This window comes from Myotis nattereri, assembly GCF_964212035.1.
Source record: "Myotis nattereri genome assembly, chromosome: 3".
In the NCBI taxonomy this organism is placed as follows: domain Eukaryota; kingdom Metazoa; phylum Chordata; class Mammalia; order Chiroptera; family Vespertilionidae; genus Myotis; species Myotis nattereri.
The window spans coordinates 154,187,005-154,212,536 of record NC_138077.1 but is presented as its reverse complement, the minus strand read 5'-3'; the positions used below and the strand labels follow the sequence as shown (position 1 = coordinate 154,212,536).

The following is a 25,532-nucleotide window of genomic DNA, read 5'->3' as shown; positions in this document are numbered from 1 at the left end:
TGAGATAAAATTATAAAAATTAGAAACGTAATCAAATTTTCTTCATTCCATACAGAGAGGTTACCCATTACTCATCAAGACTCAGGTATGTACCTCTGTTGTATCATTAATGTTCAGTCATTCAATCAAAGTGTGTGTATGTGTTTGTGGATATGTGTGCACATGCTTGTGAGAAAGAGAGGAGGAGGAGGAGAGAGGAAGGACAAGAGGGGCAGAGAGACAAAAAGAAAAGGAAAGCAGAGGCCAAATAAACCACAGAAAGTAAAGTAAGATAAACCACTCTACGTCCACAAAGGTCACATCTTAAAACAGAAGCCAATGAACCAATTCGCTCAGATAATGTGCAAAAGGACTAGGTATTTCTCATATATCTAACTTGTTATGAACATTTTTACAAATAAAAAATTGTAGTTAATTGTCCACTTTCCAAATTGGTTAGAACAACTTAGGTTCTTTCTCAGAAGATTCCTAACTATGACACAAAGGGTCTGGCCATAATGGGACCACATTGCTTTTCACTGCCCGTGCTACATTTAAGAAAAACAAAAGTGATATAATGTAAATCAGTACATCATAAATTTTTGGAGGATTGGTGCCATGCAGAGGGTAAAACTGTAAAGATTCAAAATGCCAGACTACTGTGTTCCAATATCTCCATTAGAATCTCTTGTCTTCAAACCTCCCCATCAGTGTGTTTCCAGTGCCGCTGCAAGAATGAGATCAGGGAAGTGGGGCAGTTTTACCTCACAAAGAGTATGAACCAACAAGGTCAAGACAGTTTGGGAACTTAGTCATGTTAAGAGACTATTTATCACATGTACCATATGCCTCTTATTCCTGCTGGGGAAAGTTCCCATAGTTGTATATAAGTTTCTTGTTCTCTGTTCAAACACAAATGTTTGATGTTAGCATACATAAATAATGAAATCCTTGGCTACCATGGGATTTCACTGGAAGAAGGCATCTCCTCTCATGTAACAGTGTGAGATGAAAGGTAGAGAAAGGACGAGCATGGCATGAAGTGCCGGGAACACACAGTAAGCCAGGGCATGATCGTCTTACAGTTATTGGCTTTGCAAAGGATGAAAAATCACCAGAGGAAAGTAATTTAATATACGATGGTACCAACTTGTATTTAAAAGTATGTTCTCCTTTTGATAGTCCAATATTTACTGAGCACTAACAATATTCATTGTGATATGCATAAAAACCAGTCATTTACCAGTAATACAATCACCAAATATCTTGACAGCCGTGGGGAATAAGAATTCTGGAGGAAGAGCGTTTCTTTGGAAGTCTAGCAGACCCAGAAGAAACAGTGGCACAATCAGGCTCACGGACAGTGCCTTCCTTCGTGGAGGCAAACAGGTTTCAGGTTTTTTAAGGGAGCTTGACTACAGAGTGAGCTATTTTCCCTTTTAAAGAATCACAAGAGGAAACTAAAAGCTGTGTCATATGTGCATTTTGACCAACACACTGTTCAAGCAATAACTAATAAGACGTCATAGTGGCATAAACGCTAAACAATGCCTTAACTGAAAAATGGAATTATTTGCAAACTGGTATTGAGTTATTGCACAAACCATACTACTTACTTTTATGTCCAATTTTATTTTTAAGTGTGTCATAAGTGAATTGCAATAATTAATATACAAAGGTCAGAAACTTCCCAGTGTTTTCCAAAGTGAAGGAATGACTCATTAAGGTATTCACTTTTACTGACACGCTAAAAATATAATTGTTCCAAAGGCATTGGCAATGACATCTTCCACAATTCCTCAATAGAGAGGATATAATTCAGAAGAGCAACGCCTGACATCCAAGACCTCCAGTCTTCACCAGATCCGTATCTTTCACCAGGTTCATCACATACCATTGTACTCTCCAAGAATCTTCCACTGGAGTCATACCAAATTCTTCATAATTCTCTAACAAGCTAGGCAATGTCACAACTCCATGTCATTGCCTTGAATGTTCCCTTTAACCCAAACGTCCTTCACCCATCTTAAATGTTTACAGCATTACTCATTTGTAAAGACCCAGTTCAAACGGCATTTATGAAGCCATCCACAGTCTACCATCCCTTTCTTCTCTCACTGTAACACTTTCCACTCACTTTATTACAGTATTTGCCACAATCTGGTTTTTGGTTCACCTATCTGCTCATTCTGCTCATTCTGCCAATGAGGTCCTTGCAGACACATTCAACAAATGTAACTAATAGTGGGGGCTTAAAAATATTTTTATTGAGTTTTAGAGAGAGGAAGAGGGAGAGAGAAACAATGATGTGAGCTCAGAACATGATCAGCTGCCTCCTGCATGACCCCTACTGGAGATGGAGCTGCAACTCGGGCATGTGCGCTGACTGGGAATCAAACTCCAGCAGGTGCTCTGACAGGGAATCATCCCGGCAACCTTTTGGTGCACTGGACGATGCCCAACCAACTGAGCTACACCAGCCAGGGCCTAATTAATAGTGTTTGAGAAGCTACCAAGTTCCAGATGCTGTGCTTGGTGTGAGAGATGCAGAGATAAAAACATCCTACCCTCAAGGAACTTACAACCTTTTATTAAGGCAAAGATGCAAGTAATTATTTGTCACAACTGCTCTACAGAAGCATTATTTGTGATACAGCAGGAGGAGGGGAAGGAAGATCTAAGTCTAATTAGGGGAGTGAAGAGGATTCTACAAAGGTAGCACCGATTCAGCTGGATTAGGAAGGGGGGCGCTAATCAGTCAAGCACAGTGGCATAGAAAAAGCATGAAAGGACAACAGAGAAAGATGAGTGTAAGGACATAGCTTAGTATTGCTGAAACGTAAAGTAATAAGAGCACAATGAAAAAGTTCCCAACACTTAACAAATTCATCTCTTCCTTGCGCTATTAGCGAGAACTTTATGACATATAACCAAAGACCATATTGATGTCATCACCACAGTACAGATAAAGGTAAAGCAAACACCTGCTCATTTTTGCACGCATGACTGCTTTCTCTTTATTCCTAAAAGCTGCCTATGTCGACTAACACAATTTCAATGCTGCTAAGTCAGCAAAATATGGGGCTTGTGATAAGGTTTTCTAGAGTCACGATTTGCCTTCTCTATATCACTATACTTCTCTGGTAATTATATGTCTAGAGAAATGAGGGAAAATTAATACTGAGTATAAAACAAGGAGAGTGAAGATGGCGGCGGTATAGGCAGACGCGTCCCAGGTTGTGTCCGGGAGCAAATGGAGTGAGCAGCTGAAACTAGTAACATCCACCCTGAATTGGCGAAATTGCTCAGCTGGTGAGACAGTTTGCAGCCGGGAAGAGCAGAACTCCCCTGGAAAGGTAAAAAAAAACCAGGGATTTGGGCAGGAAAGTTTGCCAGACCTCTGAGCCCAGAGAGTCGGAGGGAGACCGCATGGCAGACAGCCACGTCCCTTGGGACAGGCACAGCCCCTGACAGGGGAAAGAAGAACCGCGGGATTCCTGGCGCCGCCGGGGGAATTGAGAGCTGGGTTCTGTGATCACAGAGGACTGAGCCTAAAGGGGACAGCCTGAAGAGCTGACCAGACCATGCAGTCCCGGTAAGAGAAGACGCTTACAGAAACCAAGCCTTTCCCGTTTCCGCGGTTGGCGTTTGTTTGTTTGTTTTCACTGAATCCTGTTCATGGGACATTTGGGATACAGACACTCACCTATGCTGAAGAGAGGGAGAGTGTGCGGAGGAGTGGAATCTGGGGAGAGACTGAGGAGAGAAGGGGGGCCGGGAGAGGTGGCAGCGAATTGAGTGCTGAGACACCCCTGAGCTCAGGACTGGGGCAGCCATTCTCTCCAGAGAGTGAGACTCCTCCCCCCAGCCCCCAGGCAAGGAGCACAGCCACACCCAGATTCCACCCTGTAGGAGATCAAGGATTAAAATAACCTGATCAGTCCCTGCGAGTTAACAGGGTCAGGCCTATGGAGGAATTTTCAATCCCAGCAACAACACAGCGCCAGTAACTAACTATTGCGCAGCCAGCTCTGGGCAGTGAACCTCCACTGGACAGAGAGGCCCTATAGCCTCAGAGGCCAACCCCAGAACACTGCCACCCAGAGGCTGACCCACAAACTGACTCTTTGCTAAACACAAAATAAGGCAGTCTGGGAAACAAATGCAGCTTGCTTTAAAATAAGGACTGTGGTTTACAACACAGAGGAACAGTGTATCTCAGGGAAACTCAACACTCTCCTGAATACCTGGCAGGTCTAAGGCGAGCCACACTGAAGAATAGAAGAACCGAAGGACCTTCACTACTGCAATTTTTTTTTTCTTTTTTCACCTTTTAACTAAGAAACCAATTTTTTTCTTTTTTTTTTCTTTTCTTCTTTTTTTTTTCTTCTTTTTTCCATCACCTGATTTTACCCTTTTAATTACTACCTTCTTATTTTTAACCAGTATTATTACTGCTACCATTTTACCATTTTTTTTAAAGTGCCATTTTATTTTCTCTTTATTTTATTTTGGGATTAGTGTTCTCCATTCTATTTTCATCATTATATTATTGGTTGTTTCTAGTTTGCATTCATCTCCAGGGAGCTGTTGCTGGAATTTGTTGGGATTAATGGCTGTTCTATAGGAGTATTCTCCTCATATAAAAAAGTCTCTTCCCCTCTTCCACTTCATTCTCTCTTTTCGCTCTTTTTTTTTCTTTTCTTTTCTTTTCTCGCTTTTATTTTCCCCCCTCCTTTTTCCCAATTTCATTTTTGCACTCCTTTTTTTGATCCCTACTTTTCTTTTCTTTTTTCTCTTTTATCTTTTTCTCTTCCTTCTTCCTTATCCCCTAATTCTCTTAATTCAGGTGGTCACCTTTATTTGGGGTTATTAATATCGTGAATATATTTGTGTATAGTGCCTGGTACGTGGTGCCTTGTGTTGTATTTTGTGCCTTTAAATCAACGCAGCAGATCCAAGCAACAGCAACCTCCTGAGCACCAACACCCTCTGCTGAGGAACAGCAACTGTACGTGAAACCTCGCCCCACCAGCCAGAAGAGCCACCACAGCTGTGAACAGCACCCACCAGAGGAGCTGCTGCCAACTGAAGAGCAGCTGCTACCGCAAACGCCCGAAGAGCAACCACAGACCAAGGAGTCACTGCCACCAAGGGAGCAACCACTGAACGACTCAACGTCTAGATATGTCAGTGAGATCAAACATGGGTAGACAAAGAAACCCCCAAAGGAAAGAGAAGGAGGACTCTCCAGAAAAGCAGCTAAGTAATACAGAGGCATGCAACATGACAGACAAAGAATTCAGAATAAGGGTCCTAGAGTGCATAAACCGGATGGAGGAAAAAATCGACAACCTCTGCAAGAAGCAAGAAGAAACAGATGAAAAAATCGATAACATATGGAAGAAGCTAGAAGAAACAGATGAAAAAATCAACAACTTAAGTAAGACCCAAGAAGAAATGAAGAGTGATATAGCTGCAATGAAAAACTCCATTGAAAGTATCAACAGTAGACTAGGAGAAGCGGAGGACCGAGTTAGTGAATTAGAAGACAAGGAAGCAAAACACACCCAAAATGTACTGCAATTGGAGAAAAAAATTAAAAGACAGGAGGAGAGCCTAAGGGAGCTTTGGGACAACATGAAACGAAACAACATACGAATAATAGGGGTGCCAGAACAACAGAAAGAGGAACAAGGATTAGAAAACCTATTGGAAGAAATAATATCAGAAAACTTCCCTGAGGTGGGGAAGAAAAAAGTCACACAAGCCCAGAGAGTCCCAAGCAAGGTGAACCCGAAAAGACCCACACCAAGACACATCATAATTACCATGGCAAATGTTCAGGACAAAGAGAGAATCTTACAGGCTGCAAGAGAGAGACGGAAAGTTACATACAAGGGATCTCCCATTAGATTATCAAATGATTTCTCAACAGAAACACATCAGGCCAGAAAAGAATGGACAGAAATTTACAAAGTGATGCAAAGCAAAGGACTGAATCCAAGAATACTCTATCCAGCAAGGCTATCATTCAAACTTGAAGGGGAAATAAGAAGCTTCACAGACAAAAAAAGGCTAAGGGAGTTTATCACCACCAAGCCAGCAATGCAAGAAATGCTAAAGGGACTGGTGTAAAAAGAAGAAATAAAAATCCCAGAAAGAAAACAGCCACACACACAAAAACAGAAATGGCTACAAACAAGTACCTTTCAATAATAACTTTAAACGTAAACGGACTAAATGCTCCAAACAAAAGACATCGAGTGGCTGAATGGATAAAAAAACATGACCCATACATCTGCTGTCTACAAGAAACCCACCTCATTAGAAGGGACTCACACAGACTGAAAGTGAAAGGATGGAAAAATATCTTTCAGGCAAATGGAAAGGAAAAGAAAGCTGGGGTAGCAATACTTATATCGGACAAAATAGACCTCAAAGTGAAGGCCATAACAAGAGATAAGGAAGGCCACTTCATAATACTAAAGGGATCAATACAACAAGAAGATATAACTCTGGTAAACATATATGCACCCAATGCAGGAGCACCCAAATTCATAAAAAAACTCCTGGAAGATATCAAAGGAGAGATCGATAACAATACAATCATAGTCGGGGACTTTAATACACCACTGACAACACTGGATAAATCCTCTAGACAAACAATCAGCAAAGAAACAGCAATCCTAAATGACTCACTAGATCAGATGGATTTAACAGACATCTTCAGAACACTTCACCCCAAAGCCAGGGAATATACATTCTACTCAAATGCTCATAAGACATATTCAAAAATAGACCATATATTGGGTCACAAGCAAAGTATCCCCAAATTCAAGAAGATTGAAATCATAAAAAGCGTCTTCGCAGACCACGATGGCATATTAGAAATAAACTACAATAAAAACAACCCAAAATACTCAAACACCTGGAAGCTGAATAGCATGCTATTAAATATTGATTGGGTTACCAATGAAATCAAAGAAGAAATTCGAAACATCCTGGAAACTAATGACAATGAAAATACAACAATCCAAAACCTATGGGACACAGTGAAAGCAGTCCTGAGAGGGAAGTTTATAGCTCTACAGGCCTATCTCAAAAAACAAGAAAAAATGGTAGTAAATCAGCTAACTCTACAACTCAAAGAATTAGAAAGAGAGCAACAAGAAAACCCCAGAGTGAGCAGAAGGAAGGAGATAATAAAGATTAGAGCAGAAATAAATGACATAGAGACCAAAAAAACAATACAGAAAATCAATGAAACCAAGAGCTGGTTCTTTGAAAGGATAAACAAGATTGACAAACCTCTAGCCAGACTCATCAAGAAGCAAAGAGAGAGGACCCAAATAAACAAAATCAGAAACGATAGAGGCGAAATAACAACAGACCCCACAGAAATACAAATGATTGTTAAAAAATACTATGGACAGCTCTACTCCAACAAACTAGACAACCTGGAGGAAATGGACAAATTCCTAGAAAAATACAACATTCCAAAACTCAATCAGGAAGAATCTAAAAATCTCAACAGGCCAATAACTATGGAAGAAATTGAAGCAGTCATCAAAAAGCTTCCAGCAAACAAAAGCCCAGGACCAGACGGCTTCACAGGGGAGTTTTACCAAACATTCAAGGAAGAACTAAAACCTATCCTCCTCAGACTACTACAAAAAATTCAAGAGGAAGGAACACTTCCAAGCTCATTCTATGAAGCCAGCATCACCCTAATACCAAAACCAGGTAAAGACAACACAATGAAAGAGAATTACAGGCCAATATCCCTCATGAACATAGATGCCAAAATCCTCAACAAAATCTTAGCAAATCGGATCCAGCAGTACATCAGAAAGATCATACACCATGACCAAGTAGGATTTATCCCAGGGATGCAAGGATGGTACAATATCCGCAAATCAATAAACGTGATACATCACATAAACAAATTGAAAGAAAAAAACCACATGGTCATATCAATTGATGCAGAAAAAGCATTTGACAAAATTCAACACCCATTTTTGATAAAAACTCTCAGCAAGGTGGGAGTAGAAGGATCATACCTCAACATAATAAAAGCCATATATGACAGGCCCACAGCCAACATCATACTCAATGGACAAAAACTAACACCGTTTCCCCTAAGAACAGGAACAAGACAGGGATGCCCCCTCTCACCACTCCTGTTCAACATAGTACTGGAAGTGTTAGCCATTGCAATTCAGCAAGAAGAAGAAATAAAAGGCATTCAAATTGGAAAAGAGGAAGTAAAACTGTCCTTATTTGCAGACGACATGATATTATACATACAGAACCCTAGAGACTCCATCAAAAAGCTACTAGACTTAATACATGAATTTGGCAATGTAGCAGGATACAAAATTAACCCCAAGAAATCTGAGGCATTTCTATACACCAATAGTGAACTTTCAGAAAGAGAGATTATAAAAACAATCCCGTTTACCATCGCACCAAAAAAATTAAGCTACCTAGGAATAAACTTAACTAAAGAGGTAAAAGACCTCTACTCAGAAAACTACAGGACGTTGAAAAAAGATATAGAGGAAGACATAAACAGATGGAAGAACATACTGTGTTCATGGATTGGTAGAATCAACATCATTAAAATGTCCATACTACCCAAAGCAATCTATAAATTCAACGCACTTCCCATTAAAATACCAACGGCATACTTCAGAGATCTAGAACGAACTCTCCAAAAATTCATCTGGAATAAAAAAGGACCTCGAATAGCTACAGCAATCCTGAAAAAGACCAAAGTAGGTGGGATCTCAATACCAGATATTAAGTTGTATTACAAAGCCACTGTTCTCAAAACTGCCTGGTACTGGCACAAGAATAGGCATATAGATCAATGGAATAGAATAGAGAGCCCAGAAATTGGCCCGAACCAATATGCTCAATTAATATTTGACAAAGGAGGCAAGAACATACAATGGAGCCAAGATAGTCTCTTCAATAAATGGTGTTGGGAAAATTGGACAGATATATGCAAGAAAATGAAACTAGACCACCAACTTACACCATACACAAAAATAAACTCAAAATGGATAAAGGACTTAAATGTACGACAGGAAACCATAAAAATTCTAGAAGAATCCAAAGGCAACAAAATCTCAGACATATGCCGAAGCAATTTCTTCACTGATACAGCTCCTAGGGCACTTGAAACTAAAGAGAAAATGAACAAATGGAACTACATCAAAATAAAAAGCTTCTGCACAGCAAAAGAAACCATCAACAAAACAACGAGAAAACCCACTGTGTGGGAAAACATATTTGCCAATGTCATATCTGATAAGGGCCTAATCTCCAAAATTTATAGGGAACTCATACAACTCAACAAAAGGAAGATAAACAATCCAATCAAAAAATGGGCAAAGGACCTAAATAGACACCTTTCAAAAGAGGACATTAAGAAAGCCAAGAGACATATGAAAACATGCTCAAAGTCACTAATCATCCGAGAGATGCAAATCAAAACAACAATGAGGTACCATCTCACACCTGTCAGACTGGCTTTCATCAACAAATCAACAAACGACAAGTGCTGGAGAGGATGTGGAGAAAAAGGAACACTTGTGCACTGCTGGTGGGAATGCAGACTGGTGCAGCCACTATGGAAGACAGTATGGAGTTTCCTTAAAAAACTGAAAATGGAACTCCCATTTGACCCTGTGATCCCACTCCTAGGAATATATCCCAAGAAACCAGAAACACCAATCAGAAAGGATATATGCACCCCTATGTTCATAGCAGCACAATTCACCATAGCTAAGATCTGGAAACAGCCTAAGTGCCCATCAGTAGATGAATGGATTAGAAAACCGTGGTACATCTACACGATGGAATACTATGCAGCTCTAAAAAGGAAGGAACTCTTACCATTTGCAACGTCATGGATGGAACTGGAGAGCATTATGCTAAGTGAAATAAGCCAGTCAATGAAGGAGAAATACCACATGATCTCACTCATTCATGGATAATAGAGACCATTATAAACTTTTGAACAATAATAGATACAGAGGCAGAGCTGCCTCAAACAGATTGTCAAACTGCAGCAGGAAGGCCGGGGAGGGTTGGGGGGCAGGAGGTAGGGGGGTAAGAGATCAACTAAAGGACTTGTATGCATGCATATAAGCATAACCAGTGGACATAAGACATTGGGGGATAGGGGAGGCTAGGGGACTGTCTAGGGCGGGGGGATAAAATGGACACATATGTATTACCCTTTGTAATACTTTAAGCAATAAATTAAAAAATAAAAAATAAAAGAATAAAAAAATAAAACAAGGCTATTAGTTCTAGGTCCCTCTTGGTCCAACTCATCAGGATTTCACTAGTATTACAAAAGGAATCCAAAAAAAGTGAGGAAAACTAACAAAACAAAACAAAATAGAACTTCTATGTGTGAGATAACCAACTCTCTCTGTACTGCACACATGGTCCATGCAGTTCCTTGAAAGTGCCATCAGTCATTATTATAGTGATAAATTCAAAGGGAACAACTGTACTTAGTCGTATCTACTTTGATACTAAGAAAGATATGGGTACTGTACCTTTGGTCCTCGAGGCATGGAAGTTTTGCCCATCAACTTTTCGTCATCAATTTCACATTGTTCCAGAAGATCCAAAATTTCTTCCTCCTTAAAAAGATATTAATTAAAACTATGATCACCAATGGATTCTAGAACTTTTCTAAATTCGTTAATCTCCATAAAATAATGTACAAAACTATTTAATGAAGACTACTCAGATCAAATGAGTAATAAAGGCCATGAAAAACTCTTTAAAAAATGGCGTTCACTAAAATCTGACAATATAAATAATACATTGCTGAAAATCTATTATATATTACTAGAGGGCCGATGCACGAAATTCGTGCAACGATAGGCCTTCACAGCCCTGGCTGCCTCCCAGCCCCAGCCCCTGCCCCGCCTGCTGGGGCCCTCGCCTGGCACTGCCCACATCCGCCCTCACACACCCCTGGTTCCCTGGTTCCACGGAGCCCCCCATCAATCGCCACGCAGTGGGTGGCCCGGACCTCCCTCTGTGGGGCAATCATGGGGTGATGGCGGGGCCCCCTGACCAATCACATAGCACCCGCCGTGGCTGTCCTGGCGCCAGTGCGTGTCATCCAGTGCGTGTCATCCGGACGGTCGTTCTGCTGTTTGGTCGTTCGGTAGATTTGCATATTACACTTTTATTATTATAGATTATAAACAAATGTATTTTTATGTTTTAGAACATTATTAAAATCTGACTACAATAATAAATTAGCCTATTAGACACTTTAAATTTTCTAAAAATCACTCTAATTTTCCAGACCACAATCTTATCAATCATTTCTATCTTGATTATTGTAAAATAATATTACAATTTCAGACAGAAAACTGATGACTGGCCTAGCAGTTAGTAACCTAATGTTAATATTTGTTCAATGGGCACAATTTAATGGAATTTTCAAAACTTCAACTATTGAACAATAGTATCTTTAGAACTTTATAAAATGTTTTCATCCTATAGGCTTAATACCTTCTCTAATCCTCTTCTAAAATCATTTTGAAGTCAAAGGGAAAAGTTATAAAAACATAACACCCAAGTGAATACTGAGCAAACCAGAGCAATGGGAGCATAATAGCTATATTGAAAGAATAATTGATGCGTCTTTGAACTATTTATTCAACCTACAAAAATATCACATCTTTACTTGTATGATTTCTATTTCAGTACCTCTTTTTTTAAAAAAGGTTTCTGAAGAAACTAGAAATCTCACTGAGCAATGAAATTTATAAGTTACTCTTCATACCAATCACAGAAAGTTTAGCTATTAAAATACCAAAACATTCTTGCTATACAGTTTGATTATAAATAATGATCCTACAATGAATTCCAAAGCACAAGACAGTTAAAATGAAATGTATGGCGTTCTACCTCTGTTTAGGAGAAAAAATGTAAAAGGCAATACTTTTATCGTAACAGCTAGAGAAAGACAGATAAACTAAATAATCATATTTTTAAGACTTTGGAAAGCTGTGGATTAAAAAGTATATAAAGGAACTAAATACCAGACAGGGAAAAGTTCTTCCTAGGTTTGAAGAGATGAGTTACCTCTTTGTACATTTGGGTCATTTGCATATCTGGACACAGATCAACAAAGATCAGGCCCAGAACAGAGAGATTCTGCTATGATAAAAAACCCAAAGGAAATTCCTATGGCCACGTGGGCTAGTGTAACATCTGAAAGAGCCCCACAGAGCTGGCTCTCTCCACCTGCTGGGTCGCTCTGATAGCACCTTTTTAGTATGAAGTGACAGAGGAGAATGGAGGCAAGGATGGAAAGCCAGAAATACCTATCTGTAGTCTTACAGTTCTTAAATGCCAATAGAGAATGAGGCCTGTAATAAACACCGAATAGATGTCACCTTCAAGGCACTTGAAACTATAACTGTTACAGCCCAGCCTGGACCCAGTTCACCCTTTCTTTCTTTCTTTCTTTCTTTCTTTCTTTCTTTCTTTCTTTCTTTCTTTCTTTATTTATTTATATTTCAGAGAGGAAGGGAGAGAAAGAGATAGAAACATCAATGATGAGAGAGGATCATTGATCGGCTACCTCCTGCACGCCCCCTACTAGAGATCAAGCCCGCAACCCAGGCATGTGCCCTTGACCAGAATCGAACCAGGGACCCTTCAGTCCACAGGCCAATGCTCTATCCACTGAGCCAAACTGGCTAGGGCAACCTTTTTATTTTAATTAAAACATATTTGACATATTTGGCATATAACATTGTATAAAATTAGGATTTACAACATATTGGTTATGATACATTTATATATTGTAATATTGCCACTGTATGTGGTTAGAATAATTAAGATCTAATCTCTTAGCAAGTTTAACTATTATAGTTAAATATAATTGTCTATATTCACCTTTCTCCCATCCCACCACCCAGCTTGTGGTAACCACAATTTTACTGTTTTTAATTTGCTTTTTAAAAATTTCACATGTAAGGGATATCATACAGTGTTCATCTCTCTCTGTCTGACTTATCTCCCTTAGCATAATGAGGCAATCCAGGTTGCCTCAAATGGCAGGGTTTTCTTCCTTCTCATCACAGAACAGTTCATTGTAGTATATACCACATCATCTATATCCACTAATCCACTAACAGGCACTTAGGTTGTTTTCCACAGCTGCTGAACCAATTTACACTCTTACCATGAATGTGCAAGCATTCCTTTTCCCACATCCTTCCAATGCTTGTTAACTCTGTCTTTTTTTTATAATAACCATTCGAACAGGTATAAAGTGATATATCATTGTAGTTTTGATTTGTATTTCCTTGATGATTAGTGATGTGGAGCATCTTTTGTATCTCTGTTGGCCATTTGGATGTCTTCTTTGGAAAAATGTCTATTGGGTTCTTCTGCCCATTTTTTAATCTGATGGGGTTTTTTTTTGTTATTGAGTTACATGAATTCTTTATATATTTGGCTAATAACTCCTTATCCTCGATATAGTTTGCAAAAATATTCTCTCATTCTGTAGGTTGCATTTTTTTTTGTTTCTTTGTTTGTTTCTTTTGCTATATTGAAGCTTTTAATTTTGATGTAGTACCACTTGCTGACTTTTGCTTTTCTTTAACTTTTCTTTGGCTCGAAGTAATTAGCCCCTCATTCTAACACTCTGTACTAAGAAATATTTGCCTTCTTTTGGAGAAAATATCAGTTCAGCTTTATGATTCTTTTATAAACATCAAACAAATAAAAATTATAGGACAGCCAAAATAACAATTAAAAAAGTGACCTATAATCAAAAGTAAAGGATGTCAATAAAAGCAGGTCAATAAATAATCCAAATATTAAAATTAATAAAGATTTTTCAAAACTTATTATATACATGTTACAGGAAATAATGAAAAGGAGAACAAAATGAATGAAGGATCCAAAATTTTACCAGAGAAATAAAATTTTAAAATACCAAATAGATATTCTTGAATTGACTAATATAATCTAAAATTAAGAAGTGATTGGGTAGGCTAAAGGGCAGTCTACACACAGCAAGAATATGTCAATGAAAATTATCCAAACTGAAACACACAGAGAGAGAGAAAGAGAGAGAGAGGGAGAGAGAAAAGTAAAACAGAATGGGGCATCAAAGATAAATGGGATGCTGTCCAATAATCTAATATATGTGAAACTAGAGTCCCATAAAAGAGACAATATACAAAATACAGCACAAATATCTGATGAAATAATGAAAGCAAATTTAAATGTATGGAAATTAAGCAACAAACTTCTAAATAACCAAAATAAAATTCAGAAAACAATTTTAAATGGCAGTAAATAAAACCAATGAAAGACATTAATGCCCGTCTTCAAGAAGTTGACAAAACCACAAGCAGGGTAAATACAAAGGAACTCACACATAGACACATCAAAGACATAACGCTGAAAATACAAGAAAAAGCAGTCAAGACAAAGGACATTATATTCAGAGGAAAATCAAACAAAAAATAATGGCTGGATTCTGAATAGGAATGAGAAGACAAAGAAATGACATCTTTAAAAGTGCTGAAAGGAAAAGAAAAAAGCCTGGTAAGATAAAATTCTATGCTCAGTTAAACTATCCTATATAATAAAAGAATAATATGCAAATTGATTGAAGGGTAGAATGACCAGTCATCGGAGGGCAGGGCTAGCGAGCAGGCAGTGCCAGGCCAGCCAAAGCAGGTGCCAGCAGGCAGAGGGAGGGGATGGCGATCAGGGGGCGGGCAAATAGAAATATTAAAATATTTCTTCTAATTAATTCACTTTCAATGTGTAAAAATTTGTGCACTGAGCCACTAGTTTAAAATAAAGATGAAAGTAAAAGACAATTTCAGCTTAAAAAAAACAAAACAACTGAGAGAATTCATACTAAAATGAATATGAAATACTAGAGAAAGTTTCTTCAAACTAGGAGAAATGATCATGTCAGAAGCATGAAATGAAGAACACAAGAAAGGATAAATATGTAGGTAAATATGAAGTGGTATTTAGAAAACTATTAAAGACCACTTAGAGCTTAGAAAATAATAACAAGGTGTTTTAAAGACTGTAAGTAATATATGTGATAACAGCACAAAGTCTAGAGAGAGGCACCAAATAAAATTAAACTGCTAGCATTCTTGTGAAGTGATAAAATACTAATTCAAGGTAGACTTCATGATTTAAGGATGCATATTGTGATTTCTTTTCAAAACCCCATATTATGCTGCAACTATAACTAAAAGCCAATAGTGAAGATAAAATAATTTAAAAATTGACTTTTCCAAGAATAAAGAAAAGCAAAAAAGAAATACTAAACAAATAGTATAAATAGAAGAAAAAAAAAGACAAAAGGCAGACATAAACCTAACTATACTAGTAAATTTGTAAAATGATTTAAAGACACATAGTCAGACTAGATTTAAAAACAAGTATGACTTAACTTTATGCTATTTACCAGAGGTAATGTAAATATTGTTACTTTTAACATGAGTTACTAGTAAAAGTGGCTGGATAGAAAAGATGTGCCATTTAAACAGTAACCACAAGAAATAAACTATTAATCACGCAAAGTAAAATTTAAGACAAAGAATGTTACCCAAAAGAAAGATAAACACTGCATAATAATGATAAAATAGGAAAGGTGAATTAGGAAGACATCTTCATAACTTCAAAGAATCTGAAACAAAAATTGACAGAACTAAATCCACAAACCTCTCTCAGCAATTGCTACACTATGTAGGCCAAAAAAATATATAAAAGGATATAGAATATTTAAGCAACACTAATAGTCAAATTTACTTAAACGACATCTATAAATCTCTACAACCAACACCTGCAATATACACATTACCAAGTAGACTTGGTACATTTGCTAAAATATGTACTATATTGAGACATAAAGCAAGTCTCAATTCATTTTACAAGACTGAAATGCTTTTCTAACACCGATCAACTAGACCAGAAATCCCTAAAAAAATAAAACTACAAAATTTTAATGTATGGAAATTAATTAACAAACTTCTAAATAACCAAAATAAAAATCAGAATTTAATGAAAATATAAACATAAAAATTGCTATGTATAAGGGCAATATATAAAAATAATCAGATAGCTACTTCCAGGCAACAAACCAAAAAGTGAAAGAAAAAAAAATGAAAAACTATTTATTGGCAATAGTAGCAAAAAAACCCAAATACTTAATAAATTTAATGAAATATGTGCAAGAACTATATAGCAAAAACTACAAACAGAGCTGAGTAATAAAAGACTTAAATAAATGGAGATATGCCATATCAATGGATCAGAGACTCAGTATTGTTAATTCCCGAGAAATTGTTTTACAGTTTCCTCATAGTTCCAATTAAAACCCCAGCAGCCTGTTAAAAAATATTCTCAAGATGATTCTAAAATTTATATGAAAATGTAAAAGGACCTAGAAAGCCCAAAAGAGTTTGAAAAAGAACAAATTGAGGGCATGCACTACCTAATCTCAACACTTACTAAAAAGAAACAACAGTAAAAAAAAAAAAAAAAGTGCAAAATTTGCATAAGAATAGGCTCACAGGCCTAGGGAACAGGGCAAAGTGGTGACATTTAAACTACATTTTGAGGAATAGAAATAGGGAATTAAGGTTTGAAGCCTATTTCTTAAGTGTCAAGTACTTTAATAGACTATTTTAGTTAACCTCAATTTTATTTTCATAACCAACCTGACAAGTAGTTTTAATACTACTATTTTGGTGACAAGGAAACCATTGATCAAATAGTTTAGCCTAAGGTTATAAAATTAACATGTGGGGAACTAGAATTTGAATCTAGATGTATCTGTACCCCTAGGTTTTCTACTAGAAAAAACAGGGATGGAGGATCAATGTAATGGGAAAAAGGAATAGATTATTTAGCCACAGGAGAGGGAAATAACATTATAGAACACGTGAAGAAAAATGAAGAAAGGTCTCCCACAGGTTAAAAAAAAAAAAAAAGGCCAGGCTGGCTTGGCTCAGTGGTTGAACATTGACCTATGAACCAAGAGGTCACAGTTTGATTCCTGGTCAGGACTCATCTCCAGGTTGCAGGCTCAGTCCCAGTGTAGGGTACGCAGGAGGCAGCCAACCAATGATTCTCTCTCATCATTGATGTTTCCATCTCTCTCTCCCGCTCCTTCCTCTCTGAAATCAACACAAATATATTTAAAAATAAAAACAAAAAGGCTACAGAACATAATTCTAATGTTAAAACATTTGCATACCTCAAAAGAGGGAAATTTGGAGGAAAATAACACTTGGGATATACAATGTTCCTTCTGCTTCTATCTCTTAGGTCTAGCCAGCTTGAAAATGGCTTTGAAACTTTCTGTTGTGGAATCTGAGTGAAAAGATCATATTTATCATGATTTTGTAATTACTCAATATAACAGTGTATCCATGATATGGGGAATATATTACTGTAGGGATATGTCAAGTAATATAAAGTCCAAAGAGTATTAATAGGTCCACATAAAGTTAGTTGCCCAATGGAACATTAGTAAGTGTCATGCAAGCAGAGGCTTGATTAGCACTTACACACTGGGCCTGTCTTTAAATTCTCCCTTTTGGAACCTCTGACTACCACAGTGAGGGATCTGGCTACCCTGCTGGGAGACCATGCAGAGAAAAAGAGACACCCAGTCAGCTCCCCAGATGTTCCAGCTCTCTCACCTGAGGCTCTAGACATGTCAGTGAAGCCATCTTGCATATCCTTTCAGATAAATGCAGTGAATCATACTTTATTCACTCCAAGCAAGACAAGCAGAAAGAACTACTCGAGTGAGCCCAGCCAAGTGTGCAGAATAATGAGCAAATAAATGAAATGGTTTATTATGCTGCAATAGATAACTGATAGACCGTCAGTAAGGTAAACAGATTACTAGGTGGGGAGTGGGGGGATGTTTGGGGATATGCATGTGTATTTATTACTTCTCCTTTATCAGGTCTAGGCAGCATCAGGGAAAAATACTGAATAATGTCAGATACGCTACAAATAATGAGAACATTACAAACCACTTGGTAAATACAATGGATTTTTAATTCAGTTACATATACACAGTTGTTATAACACATGTTTATTACAATAGATCAGTATTGCAACATATAACATCAACATTCTCTACTGTATAATTTGTCCTGTTAGACAACTTCTTATTTTTGAAACCACCTGGTTGGTTATGAAATGTTACCAACTGTGAAAATGGAAGCAAGTGCATCTTCAACGTAAAATGTTTCTATATGTGGGACTGAGGTAGGTTGTTTTTTAAAAGCATATTATTTGGCATAATTCTTTTTTCTCTTTATAAACACGTATCCCTTTACCTTCATCCTTTTCAAAGGATTGTTCAGCTCACGCTGGAATGAAGCTGCTCTTCCTGAAAGAAAGGTCTGAAAGGCAGCAGCCAACAAATTTTCATACTTTTCTAGTAGAGTTTTATCATCAGGAGGATAAATTCGTCTACAATAAAATCAGATAAACCAACGTGTTTAAAAAAACTAACAGACTGACAACTGTCAGGGGTGAGGGGTTGGGTAGCTGGGTGAAAGTAGGTAAAGGGATTGGCAAAAAACAAAAACATATACATAACACATACACACAGAAAACAGTGTGGTGATAGCCAGAGGGAAAGGGGGTAGGGCTAGATGGAGGTGGGCAAAGAGGGAGAAATAGGGATGATGAGCATTTGCCCATCATCTCATGCTTGGGGTGATGGGTGCATGATGAAGTGTGCAGATGATGTTTTGTTGAGTTGCACACTTGAAACCTGTATAATTTTGTGAACCAGTGTCACTCCCAGTAAATTCAATTTTAAAAAAAAAAAAAGAAGCTATTATAGTGTAAGAGTTAATGTCAACTACATAGCTAATCCTTAACCTCCTATTCTGCCTTTACTGGGTGCCACAAATAAAGATGAATACAGTTATGAAAAATCCATAAATGTGCATTGTCATGCACACAAATTAAAGTTTATCTAGAGAGTTATCTTAAACAATGCAACTCCAGATGATATAGTATAAGGGTTTAGTTCAGCCGTGGGCAAACTACGGCCCGCGGGCCGGATCCGGCCCGTTTGAAATGACTAAAACTAAAAAAAAAAAAAAGACCGTACCCTTTTATGTAATGATGTTTACTTTGAATTTATATTAGTTCACACAAACACTCCATCCATGCTTTTGTTCCGGCCCTCTGGTCCAGTTTAAGAACCCATTGTGGTCCGCGAGTCAAAAAGTTTGCCCACCCCTGGTTTAGTTGGAGGTAGTGGTTGAAATCATTGCAGTTGGTATACTAAAGAAATCCAAAACGTCATGGGGGAATGTTTAGGTGATGAGGGATAACTTGGGAGTGTTGGATTTAGTGTGGTTACTGACGAATGCAGAGATTAACCTGATGATCTCTTGGGATAGTGGAGAGAATTTGGTAGAGGTAGGGTGACAGGAAATGTGATGTCACCACTCCTGCTGATGGTGTTGAGGCTAGGGAAGAATGGCCTACTATGATTGCAAGATGTTTTATGGCCCCCAATTATCCTAATTCTGCTGAGGCCGTGTCAAAGCTTGGGAGGAAGGACAGTCTCTTTAAGAACACAAGGAGCTTAGGGAGTCTCCTTTTATCCTGTCAAAGCTGATACCATGGAAAGGGTTTCATTTAGCAGAGTCCACACCCTTTCTATTGTCTCATATCTGTCTCCTTCAAACATCTTCATTATTTGCCTAGTCCCTGATACATCAGAGTTTAGAACTGGCAGAAAGAATACTAGTAGACCTGAAACGTGTCTCAAAACACCACATTATAACCAAACTAGAGGCTCAGTGCACGAATTTGTGTACTGGGGCCTGCTGGGGAAGCGCAGTTCATCCCAGTCAGCCAAGTGGTTGTGGACCCGCCCTCTGAGCAGCTGCTCCCGCTGTGGGAGCACACTGACCACCGGGGGGCAGCTCCTGCGTTGAGCAACTGGTCGACCAGTCATTCTGGTCATCTGCCATTCAGTTGCGAGGCTTTTATATTATAGATAAGGTCACAGGATAATATCTGATTTAAAAGATAATATCAGACTTAACCACCCTCAAGGCTGGCTAGCAGGAGTCTCCCAAGTCTGAACCATCTACTTGCTGTCTACCTTTTCATTCTAGAAAAATATCAAACAAAAGCACTATCTCAGAGTAAAATGAACAGTGCTTAAAACAAGCCTAAAGCATTAAAAAATGTACACTCATTGTTTTGACACTTCACTTGTACAATCTGTATAAAAAGGAAGGATGCTTACCTATAATTCCCCATATGTCGATTTTCATGTTGTTCTTTAGAGACCTGCTTTCGCACTTGAACAAGTCTCTCTTTCTAGAAATACAGAAATTTGACAAATAAAACCTGGCAAATGAATTATGCGATTCAAAACGTGGGTGTGTTAAAATAGTCATACCAACTCCTCTTTCCGCCTCTCCAGCTGATGCCTCTGCTGCTCCCAGTCTGAGGAACCTGGCAAGAGCCTTTTGATTGAATTCTGACCATAAAGCCTCCTTTGAGCCTCAGCTTTTTGTTTGGCCAAGTTTCTCCTTTTATCACTGGTCCTAAAATATAAAACACAAGATCCTATTCTAGAATTCCAATTGTGATTTTATCCCTGTGAGGAGAAGGAGCAGAAAAGGAGACACAGTGACAATAGGAATCAATGTTTATTAAATTATATATCCACATACGTTATATTCATCTAATCAGCATCAAATAAGGGTCTCCCAATTGTAAATAGAAGCTCTGAAGGTAACAAAATAAAATGAAAACAGTATAACGATGTACTAGCTGTACAATCTCAGGTTAATTACCTGCTGAGTCTATTTCCCCATCTATTAAATACTAACAAAAATGTTTCCCTCCTACAGTTCTTATAAAGATCAACATGTGGTATCAATAATAGGTCCTTAATAAATATTGGATCTTTACTCTTCCTTCAACAATTCCATTTATATTTAAGTATTCCCTCATTTACACTAACCACTCCTTAGTTTATTTTCAATTCTGACTGAAATCCTAGCCTAACAATCACTATTTCTTTGAAGACTTCTGCATAGTCCTTCTCATTTTTGCCCAATCATGCAAATTTAGTTACAGCTGTCTGATTTCTATAGGAAAAGTCCTGTTGGGAGACTGCTTTCCTCTGAAACTTGTTCCTCTCTTTTCTCTCCCATGTAGCAGGTGCAATCCGTGAGGAGTACCTGTTTGAGTACAGACTTTCAGTTTTGCACAATGAAAAAGTCCTGGAGATGGATGGTGGTGATGGTTGCACAACACTGTGCACGTACTTAATGCCACTGAATTGCACACTTAAAAATGGTTAAGATAGTAATTTTTATGTTAGGTATATTTTACCCACCCCCCAAAAAAAAATTTAGTGAGTTGATATTTACCAGAGGAACAAAGATAAACGTACATTTAAATGAGAATATGTGCAAAAACCATGAACATGTGGAATAGCACCACACATGCATTCTTAGAAAAATTAATTCCAAGGCAGAGGAAAAGAAAAGTGATCATATTGATGAGAGATGCAAAGACCAGATCAAACATTGTTTTGTATACAATCTAAAGATCAAAACTGCTTTGATGCAATGTTTAAACCTCATCTGGTAGAGTAGAAACAACGTGATCAGAATATCAGAGTTTATAAATATCTTTTCAAATGTTGGCATTCCTCGCCGGCCTGCTGTGGCTCAGTGGTTGAGTGTCAGCCCATGCACCAAGAGGTCACCGGTTCTATTTCCGGTCAGGACACATGCCCATGATTGTGGGCTAGATCGTCAGCAGGAGGCATCAGGAGGCAGCCAATCAGTGTTGATTGATGTCGATGTTTCTCTCTCATTGATATTTCTATCTCTCTCTCCCTCTCCCTCTCTCAAGACATTTTTTTAATGTTGGCATTCCTCAGGATTCTGCCAGGCCCCCCTTTACTTCTCAATATGTGCACTATGTGCTTTCATCCATTAGACCCAACAGCAATCTGTACATGGCTGTCAGTCAAATTGATATCTCTAACTCCCGGGGCACTGTATATCAGATTTCCCAGTTAACAATTCTGCCTGGGCTCACAGAGAACCTCAAAATTAGCACGTTTAAAACTGAACTATCTCTCTCTACCTTCCCCCATCAGTCCTCTAAATCTGTTTCTCACCTAAAATTTTTATCTAAATCATTACTGTATTGTCAAACAAGTTGCCCAAGCTAGAAACCCAGGAATCATGGTACACACTGAATTCCTAGTCCCTACTGCAGTAAGTAGTTAACACTTGTCAAATGATCTGCAGAGCCACAGAGTGGAGGCTGGAAAATGGGGCAGGGGTTAGCACTGGAAGAAGGAAGAAAGCCAGTAAAATAATCCAGGAGAGAAATGAGAAGTCATTAAACTAAGTGGGACTACAAAATTAAATGGTAGTCATACACTGTACAGGGTTCAGTTGATTCATAAAAAAAGGAAGGAACTAATGATAACTCCCAGCTTTGTAGCCTGAACATTTATATGGATGGTTTTACAATTAACTAGCAAAGCAAAGCAAGACACAAAACTAGGTTTGAGTACTTTTATATTATATAGTAAGTACTTTTCTACGAGCATATGGTTTCCCTTTTAATAACTGAGCCACTTGAGAGAAAATTTTACTAATTTTTCTATCTCCATCTTCTAGTACAATATAAGCTAAGAATGTACATTAAATATATGAAAAGGTTTTTCTTTTGTGGGTTGGAGGTAATAATTGACATCATTAGCAGAAGAAAAGAGAGAAACCCAGCAAGAACGGAGAAGATAATTCAACTTCTGGTCATATTGAATTTAAAGTGTCATCAGATCACTCATCCATTCATTCATTAACTTACTTCCTTACTAGTTCACTCACTCATTACAAATTAACTGAGCCCCTATTAGACCAGAAACATCGAGGGTAAATGCTCAGCAGAGATCTGCAAATGCAAGACCAGAGCCCAAGAGTGGACAGAGCTGTCGAGAGGACCCTAATCTGTACCTCAGTACAGGTGTAGACCTGGGACTCCAGTGTCTGAGTTACAAAAGATGCTACAAAAATGAATGAGACTGACACAGAGGAAAAGAGGGCTGAGGCAAGAATGCAGTGAAAAAAAATGACAAGTAGGAGGAAGTGAAATCATAGAAGCCAGAGAAATGCTCAAAGTTAAGTGAATTCAGAAAGTAGAGCGTCAAAGAGGCCAGTGAGAATCAATTTTCAAGGGCAGGGTAGCATGATTGCTGCATACACCATACACATGTAGCCTGTGAACTAGTCATGTCATAACTAAGGGTCAGATCATCTAATGTAACCTAATCTAATCTGAACTAAACTAATAAACAGTACAGTATTTCAGACTCACAGAACTCATGGGACTATAACTATCTTTTGTAGACTCAATTTTAATGATTCTAATACAATAGTTATGGAGGAAAAACGATTCTTCTTATCAACACACCAACACCCCAATATACAAGATTGCCTTTTCCTTTTATTACTGAAAAAGCACGTTTTTTACTTATTACTATTTTACTACTTACCTTTACTTATTCTTCTTTCTCTTGTTCTGCATATAGCCCCTTTTGTACTCTCTTGTCTCTGAAGACCCCACGCCAAATGTTTCAGAAAATTATCTGAATCTGAACTTAAATTACATTGTGCCATCCAAGTACAAAGGGGATCAATTCTGACCCCTCAATATGAGGTTCAGTATTCTCAGGGGCTGTGATATATACTCTGAGCTATATACCACCAGTACATGCTTTTCGATTTTCTTGAGACTGAAAGTATACATTTACACTATGAATTTTGGGGTACATATGGAGCCATACTATAAGTAAAGCATCATACTAAGAATTATGTTCTGGCAGGCATGGGCTCAGTGGCTGAGCATCAACCTATGAACCCGGAGGTCACAGTTCAATGCCCAATCAGGGTACATGCCCAGGTTATGGCTTGATCCCCAGTGTGGGGTGTGCAGGGGGCAGCCAATCAATGATTCTCTCTCTCATCATTGATGTTTCTATCTCTCTCCCCCTCTCCATTCCTAGCTGAAATAAATAAAAAATATATATATTAAAAGAATTGTGTAGAATAGCAAAGTATATGCTCCTTGACTTCAAGGAGCTTAGATCAAATTGAAAGGAAAAATCTGCCATGTCCAACTAAAAGAGCACAGAGCATAAAAGAGTAAACAAAGCAATAAGACATTCCCTATGCAGACTCTAATTCCTCCTGAAGTTCAAAGAAAGAAAAGATTAACTTGTGCTAATACACCATAATAAAAGATAAAATTAGAGTCATAGGCAGTAAGGAAAGGCATTCAGGATAAGGAACAGAATAAATCATCAACGAGAATAGGCTACACATGTGAGAAAAACCCTATATAATAAAACCCTAATATGCAAATCGACCGAACGACCAGTTGCTATGACATGCACTGACCACTAGGGGCAGACGCTCAATGCTGGAACTGCCCCCTGGTGGTCAGTGCACTCCCATGAGGGGAGCACCGCACAGCTAGAAGCCATGCGGCTGGTGAGCACAGCAGCAGTGGTGGGAGCCTCTCCTACCTACAAGGCAGCACTAAGGACCCCTCAGCGGACATCCCCCAAGGGGTCCTGGACTGCGAGCGGAAGCAGGCCGGGCTGAGGGACCCCTTCCCGCCAAGTGCACAAACGTCATGCATCAGGCCTCTAGTAATGTGATAATCAGCCTAAATAAAACAGTTTTGGTCAGAGAGAAATAGGAAATAAGATGAAAAAGCTAAGATTAAGTTATATTATGAAAGGAACTTAGATTAAGTGTTGGCAATAGAAATCCAATTAGGTTCTTGAGCAGAAACATAACACAATAAACAAATCATCATGATAGTCTGATTAAAATAAATATAAATAGGGAATCACAGAACAATTTATTCTATCCAAAAGTAAAATAGTCCATATAAAAATTAATCCAATAATATTTAATAAATAGGCAAGAATTTTCCTAGTGTTCTCAGCTCCTGCTTATGTTTCCATGATGTGCCCATCATATACCTTGCCACAGTGAAATACAAGTCTAACACATACGCCCATGGAGCCCTCCATCTGGATGGAGAGAAAAGGCACAGCTGCAACCTAAGCTTCATTAGCATAAGCTCTAAATGGTATGAATTTTGCTAAATTCTCTTAGTGGAACAACAGTAAGAAAATTAAGAAAGATGAAATCCAATTCTCCCTTCGTTTTAAGCCTAGAGATGTCTCACTGTTTCAGTGTATATATCTTACTTTTAAGAAGACCAAAAACACCCATGGGTGGCAAGTCAAAAGACATGCCAGGAAAAAAAAAAAAATTCAAGGCCTACTTATACAGTAATAGTAAATAAATAAATAAAAAAGTATAGGCATATTACTTAAGTAATTCAAAATAATGATACACTGTGTGAGCTAAATAAATAAAAATTTATTTTTTCTTTTCATTTCT

The 25,532-nt window shown here is 38.1% G+C and overlaps 1 protein-coding gene across 2 annotated transcripts in view; it reads right to left on the bottom strand.

Moving 5' to 3' along the window:
• Nucleotides 1-25,532, bottom strand: part of TTLL7 (tubulin tyrosine ligase like 7) — a 148,139-nt gene that overhangs the window by 45,391 nt on the left and 77,216 nt on the right. For both annotated transcript variants that reach the window (XM_081086613.1, XM_081086614.1), the window contains exons 11-14: nt 20,480-20,627; nt 20,324-20,397; nt 18,381-18,516; nt 10,560-10,646 (exon numbers count right to left, since the gene is read on the bottom strand). In XM_081086613.1, coding sequence (XP_080942739.1) covers nt 10,560-10,646; nt 18,381-18,516; nt 20,324-20,397; nt 20,480-20,627 — 445 coding nt within the window. The remainder of the gene's footprint in view (nt 1-10,559; nt 10,647-18,380; nt 18,517-20,323; nt 20,398-20,479; nt 20,628-25,532) is intronic.